The following is a 14,649-nucleotide window of genomic DNA, read 5'->3' as shown; positions in this document are numbered from 1 at the left end:
TCCCTATTGACATCCTATTTCTTTCCTTCTGTGGATGTAGCCCTGTCTCTACCCCTCCTACCCCCCTGTCAAAGCCAGTCAGCTGAACCTTGAAGCTGGTAAAAATGCAGAAGAAATGGCTCTTCTTAACTTTTTGTTTGTTTCCAGCCCACCTGACATAAACTGCTGGTCCATTTATGCATTTGCACAGAGGAAGGATGTTCATCTTTCGCTAACATCCTTCTATTTTCCCACAGTGCTTTGTTACTTTTGTAATGCTTTCTCCTCTTTAACAAATTGCTTTTGCCCTCTGAGATGTGGCAAACCGGAAAGCAAAATCACACGAGACAACTCAACGTCACTGTTCTTGTCTATCAAGTGAGGGGGTTGAGCTATTGATCCTTCAGGTTTCTCCCCAGCCCTAAAAATCTCTTTGATGAGTCTGTGAAATAAACATCACCTAAACCTTAACGTTTAATAATGGGCCAGGAAATCTCACCATTAGAGCAAAAAAAAGATGGAATACACGATTTTCATGCAGAGAAAGCTTTCCTTTAAAAATTGTATATTCTGAGAAACACTATTTACCATAAAAATAAAGTTGAGTCCCTGAAATGACCCACACGGAAAGGATATCAAACACAAAAAGGGAAAGAATAGAAATGCTCTCTTGCCATTTCCCAAGTGTGTTGTTGTGAATGTACAATCAACCATAACAAAAGGTTTAGTATTTCAGCATTAATCATAGGAGAGATTTTGCATTTCCCCCTGTTGTTTCAACTACATAGCATAATGTAAATCAGCAAGAAGGGAGGGTGAGAATCCATACATTATTTCTGTTAATCTCCTTGTTGAAATAGCTCACTGTCTCCTTTAATGAGAAATCACTGCGTGGTGTTGGTGGGATTACCTCTCTCTTGTATTTTGTACTTTTAATGAATCCTACCGATTGTCAAAAATGATATTATAATGGTAATTTTATCTTTTTACATTGTGGGAGATTATAGAATCCTGGGCTAGTTGGTTTTAAAAGGATTCTTCATTAAATATCACCGTCACTTGGCATAGGAAATGACAGCAATTTGGGGGAAAATGTAATTTTTTCAACTAAGGACAAAAGAGTATAAAGTGCTAATATTTCCATCATATAAGAGGGCTTTCGTTATTCAGATATGCAATTATAATATTAAAAAAATTTTTTACTCAGTAGAGTTGCCATGTAGCATTGAGACTGAGTTGTGCTGTGGGCACCTTCATACCAAATGAGTGCCACCACTTGGCCAGACTCTGGCATCCGGTGCAGATACATGAAATAGTCATGCTCCACAAAGCCTTTTAATACCCATTATGGGATAGCAAGCAACCATGGCCTTGAAAAAGATAAATGTTGGATAATTAAAGAAGTAACAGTTTGCTGTAACAGGCTTCTTGGCCATATTCAATGTCCTTTCATTCCAGACATGAGCCGTGAAAACAGGGCTCACTAAGGTAGCATCTCTTTAAGTAACTCCTATGTAATTTAGGGCTATCTGGAAACCACATTAAGTGCTTGGGTCATAAGGAGAACATTTAGTAAATTGAAGATATTTACTAAAAAATTTGTGAATTAATAAGAGCTATTTGAGTTAGTAAAGCATCATCTTAAGACTTAAAAGCAAATGAATATAGCTTCTCTAAGTGCCTCTCCTGTCATTGTCATTTCCTAAGTGGGACATAATCCAACATGATGAGTAGAGAGAGGTAGAAACTTGCGATGATACAAGGAGAAGGGAAAGCCACGGGGTTATACTGAATTAGGTGACCATTAGACTCTGACTTTCTTGAGATTAGGAATTGTGTCATGTTTGTTTCTGTATTCCCCAGATCCTAGCTTAGTTTTAGACACATATTAATTCAGAAAATGTCCGTTAACCAATAGGTAAACCCTAGATAATGTATCCAGACAAATCCAAGGAGTAAAGTCATAGTCTTTCAAATCAAATACATGTGTCACAGTGATCTGGTGAATTTTAGGATACTGCTAAAATCAGATATAATCTGGAAAACTGGGGAAAGCAAAATACTCATTTTGGAGATTATGATTCATTATATATTTCAAGTCTCTCTTCTGGCAGTAAAGACAATTCCAAAGAGTGTGTGAGTTTTATCTCAAAAATCCTCATATATGCACAAATGAAGACAGGGCACCTCAGTTTGAACATAGCAGGCCAGCTCAGGGGCAGCCAGGGCTGACAGGCTTTGGGCAAAGCATCCGTGGCCTTGAAGAAGATGAGTTTTGGACAAATATGAGGAATCGCTGCTTTATGTAGAAATAAACATAGTTAACTCTTAGAGCTGTATAAATGTGTTGAAAATAGAAACTGCTTCAGGAAAGGTTTAGAAAAATTCACAACTGAGAGACTAGCAAGAGGTCCTTGTGTACCATGGGTAAATTAGTGATCTTCGGAGACTGTCACGGTGAACAGGATGCTCATATTTCCCTATAACAAGCCGCTTGTTAATTCTGTTGGACAGAATATTCTTCTGGATGAACCACTGGCCTGCCCTCCCCAGCATTTCCCACGATCCGACTGACACAGGAGAGCTCTTTAAAAAAGAATCTCTGGGAACTCATTTACCAGAAATTATGCACCTATGGAAATAAAACAGAGGGGTTTTATTCATTATTTTCCACACTCTCGCCATTGTAAGGCACCTGTGCCCTCACACCGCTCAGGAAGCTGGAACAGAACACAGACACTATGGAGGTTTGTTTACTTCTACATTTTCCATTTTTGCCGAAAGGGTTCCCATGGGCACCATCGTGCCAAAAGAGTGAATTCTCTCCTCACAGATGCACAGGCCTTCCTTCTGGCCTTTCCCCCAACCCCCTCCTAATTTACTCAGATGATGGCCACCAATGGGACACTTCCTTTGTCTGGCTGGGATGACAGATGGCAGAGCTTCCGCCGGGATTGGCATTAATAGGACTCAGAGGAGCTTCCGAGAGTGAATTGAGAGGCCATTCTTCTCTCGCCTCCAGAGACTTAGTACGTCACATTTCGAATCCATCTTTGCACTCACCTCATAGGTAAAAGGGAAGGGGCCAGAGGAAATAATTACACGGTTACATTTAGCATTTATGTTTAAGAGAAGAACAATGGGCTTGAGCTAAAAGCACTGATGTGACCTAATCACTAACTATTTATCCCCTTTGTTACTGAAGTCAAAATTCCCAGAAAAAAATATTTTAACACACCCTTGGATAGAGACGATTTATTTTTATAAGCTGCAGCCCAGCTTATAAAATGAAAGCTCATACACATGGCAGCAAACCATCTGTCAAGGGGGATCCAGATGAGCTAAACAGATGCAACAATTCATTTCTGAAATGCATAAACAAAACTAGCATGGAATCAGGATTAGAAAATACCCAAATCCTAAATGCTTTTAAAATGTCAATGGGAACTCATCAGTGTCAGATAACCCTCTACATACACAGCTCTTCATTGGAAGAGAGATTTTTTTTTTTTCCATTCTTAGCCTTCTCCTTCTTGACTCAGAACAGTAGATAACAGTAGAGAATTCAGAATAGTGGATAAATAATAAAAGAGCCCCCTCTCAGGCTACCTAATATTTTTGAATTAAACAGGAAAACAAACTCTGGCAGGACTCTGAAAGCAAAAGCTGCAGGTAAAAGTATTGAGAATTTACTGAGTGCTTACCAAATGGCAGTGTTTTAAGGCCTTGTACATATTAATTTAAATCTCACAACAACCCTATGGGACAAGAACCTTACTGTCCCCATTTAACAGATGAGAAAACTGAGCCTCTAAGAGGTTAAGGAGCTTGACAAGGGCCACACCAACAGTCAGTGGCTGAGCTAGAGTCCGGCACCAAACCATTACATTCCATTTTCTCAGCATGCACTGAACATCATTTCCAGAGCACAGAGAATTGATAGTTGAGGCCATGGTGGAGCCATCTTTGAACCCAGGAGAACCCTAGCAGAGTCTGCACAGACTCTTCTAGTACAGAACAAACACAGGCAGAGAAAGCAATAGATGGAGCTGTCTGGGGGTCCACAGGATCGCTTCCTCTGTGGTCACCCAGATGTTTCCCGTCATACTCTGCTTTGGGACCTCTTTTCTTGGCCCCAGCTCTGAACTTTCCAGCTTCCAGCAGGACTCTCTAGCATGTGCCCTTCTCACTAGTACCCCATTTCTATTTGAATTTTCATTCTGCCCCTTGGCTTTTGATCTTAAGAGTTGCATATGAAAATAAAGCTGAGATGAGAGAAATTTTGACGGTAGAAAGTGTTTCTCAGCAGCAGTGTTGTCAAAGAGAGGGCCTCTGGCAGCATGTATAGGTATCACTGGTGATGCTTAAGAGAAGGCTGGATCCCAGGCTCCGCCTCCTACCTCAGGCATCTGGCTCTGCACATGAGGCTGATGGATCGTTTTAACAAATTCTCCAGGTGATTCTCATACACACTGAAATCCGAGAACCACTGGCGATAGATATAGAGAGTTTCATGCTTAATAACCCAGTGATAATACTATATTTACTCATCAAGGAAAGCACTGAGTTTCCCTACAAAAAGCAGCAGAACTTGGAGGAGCTGATCAAGTTAGCGTTTGTAGTTGACTTGGGAATTTGCAGGCTACTGACAACTGAGCATACTAAAATACAACATGTACCATGTTTTTGGAAATTTTATCTAGGTTTCCCCAGAAACAATTATCTTACAAAGTCAGATAAAAAAAAAAGGCCCTTTCACAGGAGACTCGCTGCTACTTCAGAATGTCCTCAGCCACATCTTCAGCAACTAACAGAACAAAGAGAGTAACAGAACAACACAAGAGGGGAACAGTTCAGACTTTCTTCAGCCTCCACACCTGCCACCATTTTCCTAGATTTTTTTTATCACGGATCTGGGGCGGCGCATGATCATCCTACCATAAATTGGGTTTAAATTGTTTATGGTGGAACGCTTCATCCCAAATCCCACGTGTGCCCTATTTTATTTTGGATTTAAACTCCAGAATCCTCAGAGGTCTTCCTGGCAGATCTGGGAACCCAATCATTTGCATGGCCCATCGCAGGGAGACAGTCCAGCTTCACCTGTGGCTTCTCCAGCACCAAGGAGCAGTTCCCAACGGCCATCACCTGGGGGTGCTTTTCTAAAGTCCCATTCCCTGGCCTTGGCCCAAATTTCTTGAGTTGGAACTATTAGGAATGGGGCCCAACAATGTGTTTATAAATATATATCTCGAATGATATGATATTCAGCATCATTTGGCAAACACTGCATCAGAACCTTAACTACAATATATTTCCACCTTCTCACAACCGTTATTAATGTGCAGTTTCCATTACAAGAACTTAGCCAGTTTTTCTTCCTTTTAAGCTTCTGGAAAGTAATACGTGGTGGAATAAAGGTTTTAGCTCAACTGCATAGGAGGCTTTATCTCAAAGCTAATTACATTGAAGCTTCAAGGACTCCTGTATGCGTGTCCTTCTTCCAAGGCACTGAAAGTAATTTTTAGTCGTAATTTTGCTTTGATATTCTTAACTAGACATTCCAGATTGGGTAAGCTTTGGGCACCACAGAACCTGAACCTGTCCCTGTCCATAAATGATAGCATATATCATAGCATATATATCAAAGCCCTGCCAAATAGCTCCAAATTAAATATTTTTTAAAAATTTTATTTATACGTTTGAGAGCGAGAGAGACAGAGCACAAGCAGGGTGAGAAGTAGAGGGAGAGGGAGAAGCAGACTCCCTGCTGAGCCAGGAGGCTGACATGGGGCTTGATCCCTGGACCTGGAGATCATGACCTGAGCCAAAAGCAGACGCTTAACCGACTGCCACCCAGGCGACCCCCAAATGAAATATTTTTAATAGCTTGATTTTTTTTCTTACCAGTGGGTTCCTCTGAATATTCCACCCCCCTTTTAACCTGATAGTATGCACTGTAGCAGTACATTTTTGACGGGGATTCTGATATTCAGAAACAATATTAGTGCCATGGTGGCCTGGGACAAGAGCTGATAGTAAGAACAGATGGTCCACGCAAAAGCCCACCCAAAGGGACATGATGATGCCATTTATGTGATAGCTGTTTGAGAAGTCCGAGAGGGTAGCATGCTGCAGAGATTAAGTGGGGACTCTGAAACCACACTATGTGACCTGAACTCAAATTGATTGATTTACCCAGTGAATTTAATAGATGGGCCTCATTCATTTTAAATAGGAAAAGAAACCTGCTGCATCTTCCCTATTCATGAGCTCATTCTCCAGTTTAGGAAGGTCGCCTCATGCTCAAAGCAAAAACCAGCCTTCAAGTTGGGAAGCAAAGGTTTTTTGCAAGACTCAGATATTCACGTTTTCTGTCCTCGGGCTATTTTTACTCAGCAGCACAGACGGTAGTGTAAGCACGGATTTCTTCAGCAGTTTTTATTATAGCAGGTGTGGGATCCTAAGTCATTGTCCTTAAAACACACACACGTTCACTACGTACATTTGAACAGCTTGGGAGCTGACGCCACCCTTTATGTGATCATTTAGCTGTCTGCCTCTGGTTAGGAGAGAAAAAAAAGGTATAAAACAGAACTTCAGGAAGACCTTCTTCAGACAAGAATGACTGAGATGTCATGAAGGAATATTATAATAAATCATAACGGAGCCGTTTCAAAAGGAGGGCATCTCTGCAAATGAAAGAATCTGAGGATCCACAAGCGACTCACCTGAGAGAAACATGAGCTCTGCCACAGAAGGAGGTTTTGATCAAATGAGAAGTGGCCTAACTCCCTAAAGGCATAGGGTCTGATTGGCGCTCTCGGATACCACTGTTCCAATCTCAGCAGTAACTGAGGAATGCAGTAAAAAGGGTGTTGATGGTGAAAAAACATACTGAGCTGTATGTTGTGGGAGAAAGCAACCAAGAAGGTTCTTCTCATGAAGGAACCCAAGGTGGAGGGGTATGTGGAGGATGGCAGAGATAGCTAGCTATCCACGCCGAAACTGCGGCCTCCCACGAGAACAGCAGATGTGACACCGAAGGGGCTGCCCAACCGCGGACCACATTTCTTCCTTGACTCTAAGTTGGGCTCTCTGATGAGCTACTAGAGGGCATATGTCAAGGTGATTAGGGAAAAAGAGAAGCCTTCTTCGTCCTCTTCCCCATTCTCGTCATTCCCCTTTGCCTGCTGGATGCTGAAATCCAAATGACTAAAGCCGCTCGTAGCCCAAGTCCCAGAATGATAGTTTGGAACCCCCAACTGACCCAGAACCACCTTGCGCTATTAAGTGAGTGAGAAATAAAACTAGATGTATGCATGCCTCTAAAATGTTACCACTTGCTTTTTTTTTTTTTAAAGATTTTACTTATTTATTTAATTGACAGAGAGACAGACAGCGAGAGAGGGAACACAGCAGGGGGAGTGGGAGAGGGGAGAAGCAGGCTTCCCGCCGAGCAGGGAGCCCGATGTGGGGCTCGATCCCAGGACCCTGGGATCATGACCTGAGCCGAAGGCAGACACTTAACCAACTGAGCCACCCAGGCGCCCCCCCCACTTGCTTTTTTATAGCAGCTGGTATTACTCTAAGTAGGAGACAGTCAAATCATGTTCAAAGTTACAGCATACCTGTTATGTGAATACGATACTCCTCCTTGAAGATCTTTTGGAAGAAAGGAATCTTGAACTGCATGTGAGGAGTGTGCAACCCAGGAAGATTTACATCAACATCTCCCATAAAATGTGGGAATTCCCAGTCCTGTCAAAGAAAATCAACATAAAAACGTATTTGTGATGTGTTTCATTCCTAAGCAGCAAAACACCAAAAATTGACTTTTTACAAGCACTTATTTTAAAATCATTTAAATGCAGCAAGCTGTTGGATGTATCTGTTTCATTCCGTGATGGTTATTTTATGTACATTAGGTAGTTGTATGCATTCAAAATCAAAATTAAGTCATAACTTACATCCTCAGATTTTCTCTTTAATGTGGTAATAAGAAACCAATAGAGAATTGATTTGCATCTATACATGTTTCTCTCTTTCATTCTGGAGAACTGATCTTAAATTTTTATAGGAAGGAAGAGATCCATATTTTATAAATATGTGGTAATTTTGTTATATTTTATTTCACTACCTTTAAAAAATATGAACCCCATAATGCTATGTTTTGTGTAAGAAGACAAAGTAAAGAGGATCTAATTCACTTAACCAAGTTTTTCAAGCCACATCCAAGAGCCTTTTATTAATCACCTCTGCTAGGAACTACATGAAGTGGAAAAATGCCAAAGACTCTGTTCTGTTCTCTTGCAATTTAGCATCAATTTGAACCAAATGATGGAGGGCCTGACATGCTAGCATGAGAGATGAACGATGAATTAATTCCCAAATTGTCTTAGTTATTTTCTTGTTGTAAGGCAAAATCAGGAGGGATGACCCTCCCTCTCATAAGGAAGGGAAACAGATGCAAATGAGGATATTTTTAGGTGTCTCATCTGCTCTTGGTTTTTGGATATAGCACTGAACTAAAGTTCACAGCTAGCATGTGAAGAAAAAAGACACTAAATATGAAGAAACATTTGAGGTGGATCCATAGGCATTAATACACATATTTTCACTTTTAATAACTAAATAATCCCTAAATTATCAGTCCTATAATTAGTGAACATCTTTAAAAATATTACTGAAAAAAGTAATGAACAAAATATGAATTTCAAATTTCAGTACATTATTTCCATTTATTTAATTTATTTTTTTAAAGATTTTATTTGTTTGATAGAGAGAGACAGCGAGAGAGGGAACATAAGAGGGGGAGCGGGAGAGAGAGAAGCAGGCTTCCTGCAGAGCAGGGAGCCTGATGCGGGGCTCGATCCCAGGACACTGGAATTATGACCTGAGCCACGGCAGATGCTTAATGACTGAGCCACCCAGGCACCCCCATTATTTCAATTTAAAAAGTAAATTTTTCCAAGACTTCTATATATTCAGCTGATACAGATGTGCCAATAATAGAGTGCCTGAACATCATAGGAGTTTCCATGTCCATTCCACTCCCTTTATTTATTTATTTATTTATTTATTTATTTATTTATTTATTGAGAGAGAGAGAGAGAAAGCAGGTGTGTGGGGTGGGGGGGAGCAGAGGGAGAGACAGAATCTCACACAGGCTCCTTGCCCAGCACGGAACCTGACACGGGCCTCGTTATCACGACACTGAGATCATGACCTGAGTGGAGATCAAGAGTCGGACACTTAATCCACTGAGCCCCCCTGGCACCCCACAAATCCCCTTTCTGCTGAGAATTCTGGTCAAAGGAGAATAGGCTTCAGAGAAAAGGAACCTAGGTGGGTGGTAGTAACCAGGAAAGTTTTCAATGTCTATTAATTTCATGATCTATGGATCACTCCAAACTGCTAATAAGAAATAAAGACACAGTGGGACACCTGGGTGGCTCAGTCATTAAGCGTCTGCCTTCGGCTCAGGTCATGATCCCAGGGTCCTGGGATCGAGTACCACATCGAACTCCCTGCTTGGCGGGAAGCCTGCTTCTCCCTCTCCCACTCCCCCTGCTTGTGTTCCTGCTCTCTCTCTCTCTCTCTCTCTCTCTGTGTCAAATAAATAAATAAAATCTTAAAAAAAAAGAAAGACACAAAAAGAAAAATGAAATGATAGCACATCATCTTTTCTATTGTTGTGTATGCACATATCTTGTTGGTCTCACCTCTCCTTGCTTTTCATACATCAGCAGTAAATAGACATGTAATTTGGAAAATTCAGAAAACCCAAAGCATAAGCTGGATAATTTAGAACATTCGATCTAAAATATTAGAAGAAAATGGATTAGTAATACTTGTGAATTATTACATTTTATTAAAATGCATTTTCCTTTATTTTTCATCAACACCTTGCTCTTCCTATATTACTTGAAATACTATTGCTAAGAGAATTGGAATTGAATTTGGTCTTTTGCTAAAATATAACTGACATCTCCCATGAAAAATTATGCTTGACACATAAAGGGACTGATAACCAGAGTATCTTTCACTTGCCCTAGATAAACAACACAAAGCATTATCAACAGAGCAATTCTCTTCTTTATTTCTTGGTTTAAGAAAGAGAATACTTCTTGGTAGTAATTGAGCAAGTATACTTAGTGTACCTTCTTTTTGGAAAGATGTTCTTGGACTATTCTCATTTAGCTTTTTATTCCATGGGACTGGGTATGAAATTGGTTTTAGTTTGAAAGTAATCTCTAGAGATTTCTTGTAGAATGAGATCAAAACTTCCTTCACCAAAAAATAGTTCCTCAAAGATCTCCCACCTGTAGTTGGAGAATGAAAGATGAATGAAGGAAATGGAGTGCAGATGAAGGAGAAGAGAAAGTCTTGCTCCTTATCTGGATGATGGCATTACTTTTTTCCTTTTTTTTTTTTTTAAAGATGGGATCAGCTTAGGGAGTTTGGGGGAATGTATGATAAAAGTAGCTGGTGCCTTGTAAGAAAAGCTTTTGAAAAGAAGATTAATAAAAAAGATGATATATTCTCTTAGAGTCATCTGCTCTACATTACTTTTTATAATCACCATATTTTGGTTTTTAAAACTCTTTTCCTTAGTCTTGGAACTCCCTACCCCCCTCCTTCTCTCCCTGTTACTCCGATGTCTGTACTTCAGTTCCTACTCTGCATACTTCTCTGGACTCATTATTGGGTCAACGTAAACTCTGGCCTCACTTGACTTAGACTGGGATGCTAATAATAATTGCTATCATTTGCAGGAAGTGTGGGGCTTGTCTTCATGGGCAGGGGTATCTGAAGCTGATGATACCCCAGGTATTTACTTAAAGGAGGTAAAAGGGGAGGAGGGGTGCTGTTCTGAATCTCCCTAGTATCAGCTTCTTCATCTATAAATTGGGGTTAAATATAGCAACCTCACAGGCTCCTTGGGAGGATGAGATAATGCCTGGACAGCAATGTGGTTTCCCCACATGATCCCAAGATCAAGGTTATCCTGAGACTAAAGCAGAGGAAGCAGATGGGTCTGTTTTCAGAATCACACATAAGGCTGCTTGCAGGTCTGGATGAAAAAGGTCGAAGGGCCTCTTCTCCTTTCTGCTCTCATCCACTGCACAGTGCTGGCCTCTTGGGGTCTCTGACTGGGACTTTGGTCAGAGTGGTGTTCTCCCAGAGGGCACTGGGAGCAGAACTATAAGGAAGGATCCTCTCTCAAGAGACATGTAAGGTGACCTCATGAGGAAGATGGAAGAACAAGAGCAACTTGGTCTCTTGTGCAATGCGGTGACACTGTTGAAACCTCCAGAAATACCTGTGGGGGAATTTACTGGTGGGGAAGGGAGGCATTGCTACCCTGCAGACGGGAGCTGGTAAGCTGGCAACATGAGTAACTAAGATCTGAGGAAATCTGTGGACATTGGGCATCAATTATCAAACTTGCTATGTTCTAGCATCATCCTAGGCTATATATTCATATCTATGTACAAAATGGTCCTGAAAGCTTCCTATTATTAACCCATTTTACAGATGAGGAAATCTGTCTCAGAAAGGCTGTCACAAAATGATGCAGTTGTGATGTGGCAGAACACAGCCCAGAGAATAAATACTCTCTGTCAGGCCATGCCATCTCTGTGAACAGCACTTACTGTTTTTTACTCCAAACTGTGATTATTTTGACCTGCTGCATCTGTTCTAATGGAGAGTCACGATGATCATCCTTTCCTGCTTGTCTCCCACCAAAAGCCAGTTCCATGAAGAGATTTAAACTGCTTCTCCCACCCACCCCAAAGGGCTTTCATTTTTTTTTTTTTTAATCTGACCTGGATTTGAACAAGACCAACTGTGACTCTTTCTCCACTAAGCAACTGTCCCAGGGACACTGGCTTCTAATCAGCCTGGGAAGAAGGGACATTTGACTAACAGGTGATTGCTATAAAATATTGAGATTCTCTTGACACCATAACTGGATGTATAGCGACTTTCATACACAGCTTGGATATAAATGTTATGAGAATCATAGCTTTCTTTCCTGCAACATAAATGTAAAATGTATATGTGAACACAAGGTGAGAATGTTAAGAGAATGACAAGGCAAGATGTGTTTAGCTACTAAGACCACAGTAGAGATAAGTTAATACTGTGCCTATTATGAAATGCTCATTTATTTTGTTCTTCAAGAAATGTTATCAATATTTAGTAATTCAAAGCTTCCTTACTCCTTTCTGTTATTAAATCTAACAATCACTATAGAAGTCTATCACATTTGCAGTTCAGTGAGGTGAGAATTATTTAGGCATATCAGATCATACATGCTACTCCAGTTCTCATCAGTTCATGGTGATGAACAGACTTCCAACTTTATACCTTGCTTCATATAAGAAATAGTTAATTTTCATTCATATGGGCATATTTCCCATATCAATATAAATGAGCAGTGCCATGGTATATATCTAATCTTATTTCTTATATACTATGGCTTACTCTGCCTCTCACAATAAAAATCGCATTTGGACACTGATGTCCAAATTACATTTGGACGTGTAATTTGGACTGATGCGTCCAAATCTGATTCTGTCCAAATGTGGCCCTATCATTCATGGACCATATTTGGACAGAATTTCAAGGCAGCATTAAGTATATAGGCAAAATGGTCTCAGGATATGCTGGATTCATCATTCCCTCATGCTTTCTCATTGAGACGCATGCCTTGGGGCCAAGAAAAAGAAGTTGGTGCTATTCAGAGGAACTCAAGCTTGAAACCAACACTGTTTTGAATTCCCCAACTAGCATTCGATTTCCCAAATCAAATGAAGAGACCTCATTTCTATTTAGAGAAGCGTTAGAGGATAAAAAATGTAATAACACTGATTACCCTACAAAACGAAAGCCATGGTATCAGAACAAAAGTTGTATTTTTGGTGGGCCAAATATTGGCCGTTTTTCTTAGGAAATTAAGAGAGAGATTAGGTTAGATTTTACTGAAAAGTACTGATAACCACTTAAAATAGAACCAACAGTAGATTCTTAAATGTTAATAAAAAGTAGCAACATTTTTCAATGGAGTAAGTTCTATATCTCCTCTTTAGACACATTAGATTATTAAGCTTAAAATGATTTCAAAAGTGAACTTGACAGATACGCTCTGTTTTCTGTTTGTTAATCTCTATTTCTCCTTGTATTTCAAAAACAAATTTAATCCCATGAATATCAGAACATCAGTTCACCAAAAATTTCCCCAGCTTGTGAATGTCCTTAGCTTCTCTATGTTAGCAAGTGTCCTAGCAACAGGATTTTAGGTAACAGTGAGCCATGGTGGCCTGAAGAATTGTACTCATGCTTTAGGTGATATTATTCTTTCTTAATAAGAATTCCAGCGTCTCATATCTTTTGGCAACTCTATCATTCCTCTAAATGGCAAAATTGCTGTAGTATCACTTGGCTGAGTGGCTGAGTAAATCCTTGAAAACCTTGACATATAGTAGATTTTGCTTATGTGTTTGTTCTTCCCCTGCTTCTCCCATTCCAGGGAGCTTACAAAAGTTTTTCTCTCTTTGTTCACTTGTCTATTCCCCACACCTGAAATAGTGCTTAGCATATAGGGAGAACTCAAAAATTTGTTGAATTGATGAATGTAACTCTCTGAAAGTTAAACATGTACAACAATCCCTTTTTGATTTCATGTAAATGGCAACACAGAATGGATTTAGGTAACACAACAAGTACTTATTTTTGTGAATAATATTACACATCAATCTGAGACTCATTATTATGAAAAAAAAAATGGTTGTTTTTTTCCCCCCAATAAACTAGACATACTGCAAATATATGGAGAGTAACCCAAAGATTAAACCATTTGCCAAAGATCACAGAGGAAAGGAGATAGTGGATAATTACAGAAAGAAAGTTGTCAAATGTAAATATTATGAGATGAGTTAATGTTTGGGGAGTTACCAGAAATGGTTGTTGGGATGATCCAAGACACCCTTTTAGGTTATCATATTTATATTTAGTAAATTAAAGAAACTCATGAGACACGTTCAATCTAGTCCAAGAACAAAAAAGAGAATGTAAACCAACATGTGATTAAACAGAGTGGGGTGGGGGGGTCATTTCCCACAGTGGCTGATGGCAGGAAGATCTTTGAGGCGATGCCCTACAGTAAATGTGAGTGATGAACAAAAAAGAAATAGCAGAAGGTTACTCAGATGCCCTTTGACAAACACCTTTTTCTCATATGTTGTTCTTTCATTTTCTCTTAATATTCACCATTTTCCCCCCAAGGGCAAATGAATTCTGGGGGCATATATGCTATTTAAAAAATTTAAAATCTTTAAGGAAAGATCTTGGCTTTCTGGTGGAAGTAGGCTTTTGTCAACAAGTAGTAGAGATGGCCGATTACATTCATCTCTAGAACAAATCCCAAGTCAGGCTGTAGACCCTTACTTAAAATGTTTAAAGAACTTGACTCTTTCATGTGTTTTTGTATATTCAAAGATACCAATTAACTCTCAAGTTGTTGCCCAATCTAATTTATCCTAAGGGCCATTTTGTAACGTTATTTAATCTATTTTCTTCCGCAATGATCTTCCTTACTTCCGAGGGCCAGTAAGAATTTTCCAGGCTAATTTTAAAGCCAACACATATCAATGAGATAGA

At 39.8% G+C, this 14,649-nt stretch overlaps 1 protein-coding gene across 3 annotated transcripts in view; it reads right to left on the bottom strand.

The window, feature by feature from the left end:
- Window positions 1-14,649, bottom strand: part of TMEM117 (transmembrane protein 117) — a 452,362-nt gene that overhangs the window by 3,215 nt on the left and 434,498 nt on the right. For all 3 annotated transcript variants that reach the window (XM_088025581.1, XM_028123175.2, XM_028123176.2), the window contains one exon: window positions 7,611-7,740. In XM_088025581.1, coding sequence (XP_087881707.1) covers window positions 7,611-7,740 — 130 coding nt within the window. The remainder of the gene's footprint in view (window positions 1-7,610; window positions 7,741-14,649) is intronic.

This window comes from Eumetopias jubatus, unplaced genomic scaffold (assembly GCF_037043125.1).
Source record: "Eumetopias jubatus isolate StellerSeaLion01/CBP00866 unplaced genomic scaffold, mEumJub1_p1.0 scaffold_8, whole genome shotgun sequence".
Classification (NCBI taxonomy): Eukaryota; Metazoa; Chordata; class Mammalia; order Carnivora; family Otariidae; genus Eumetopias; species Eumetopias jubatus.
Note: the sequence above shows the minus strand (reverse complement) of the source record. Positions and strands in the feature narration are given on the sequence as shown.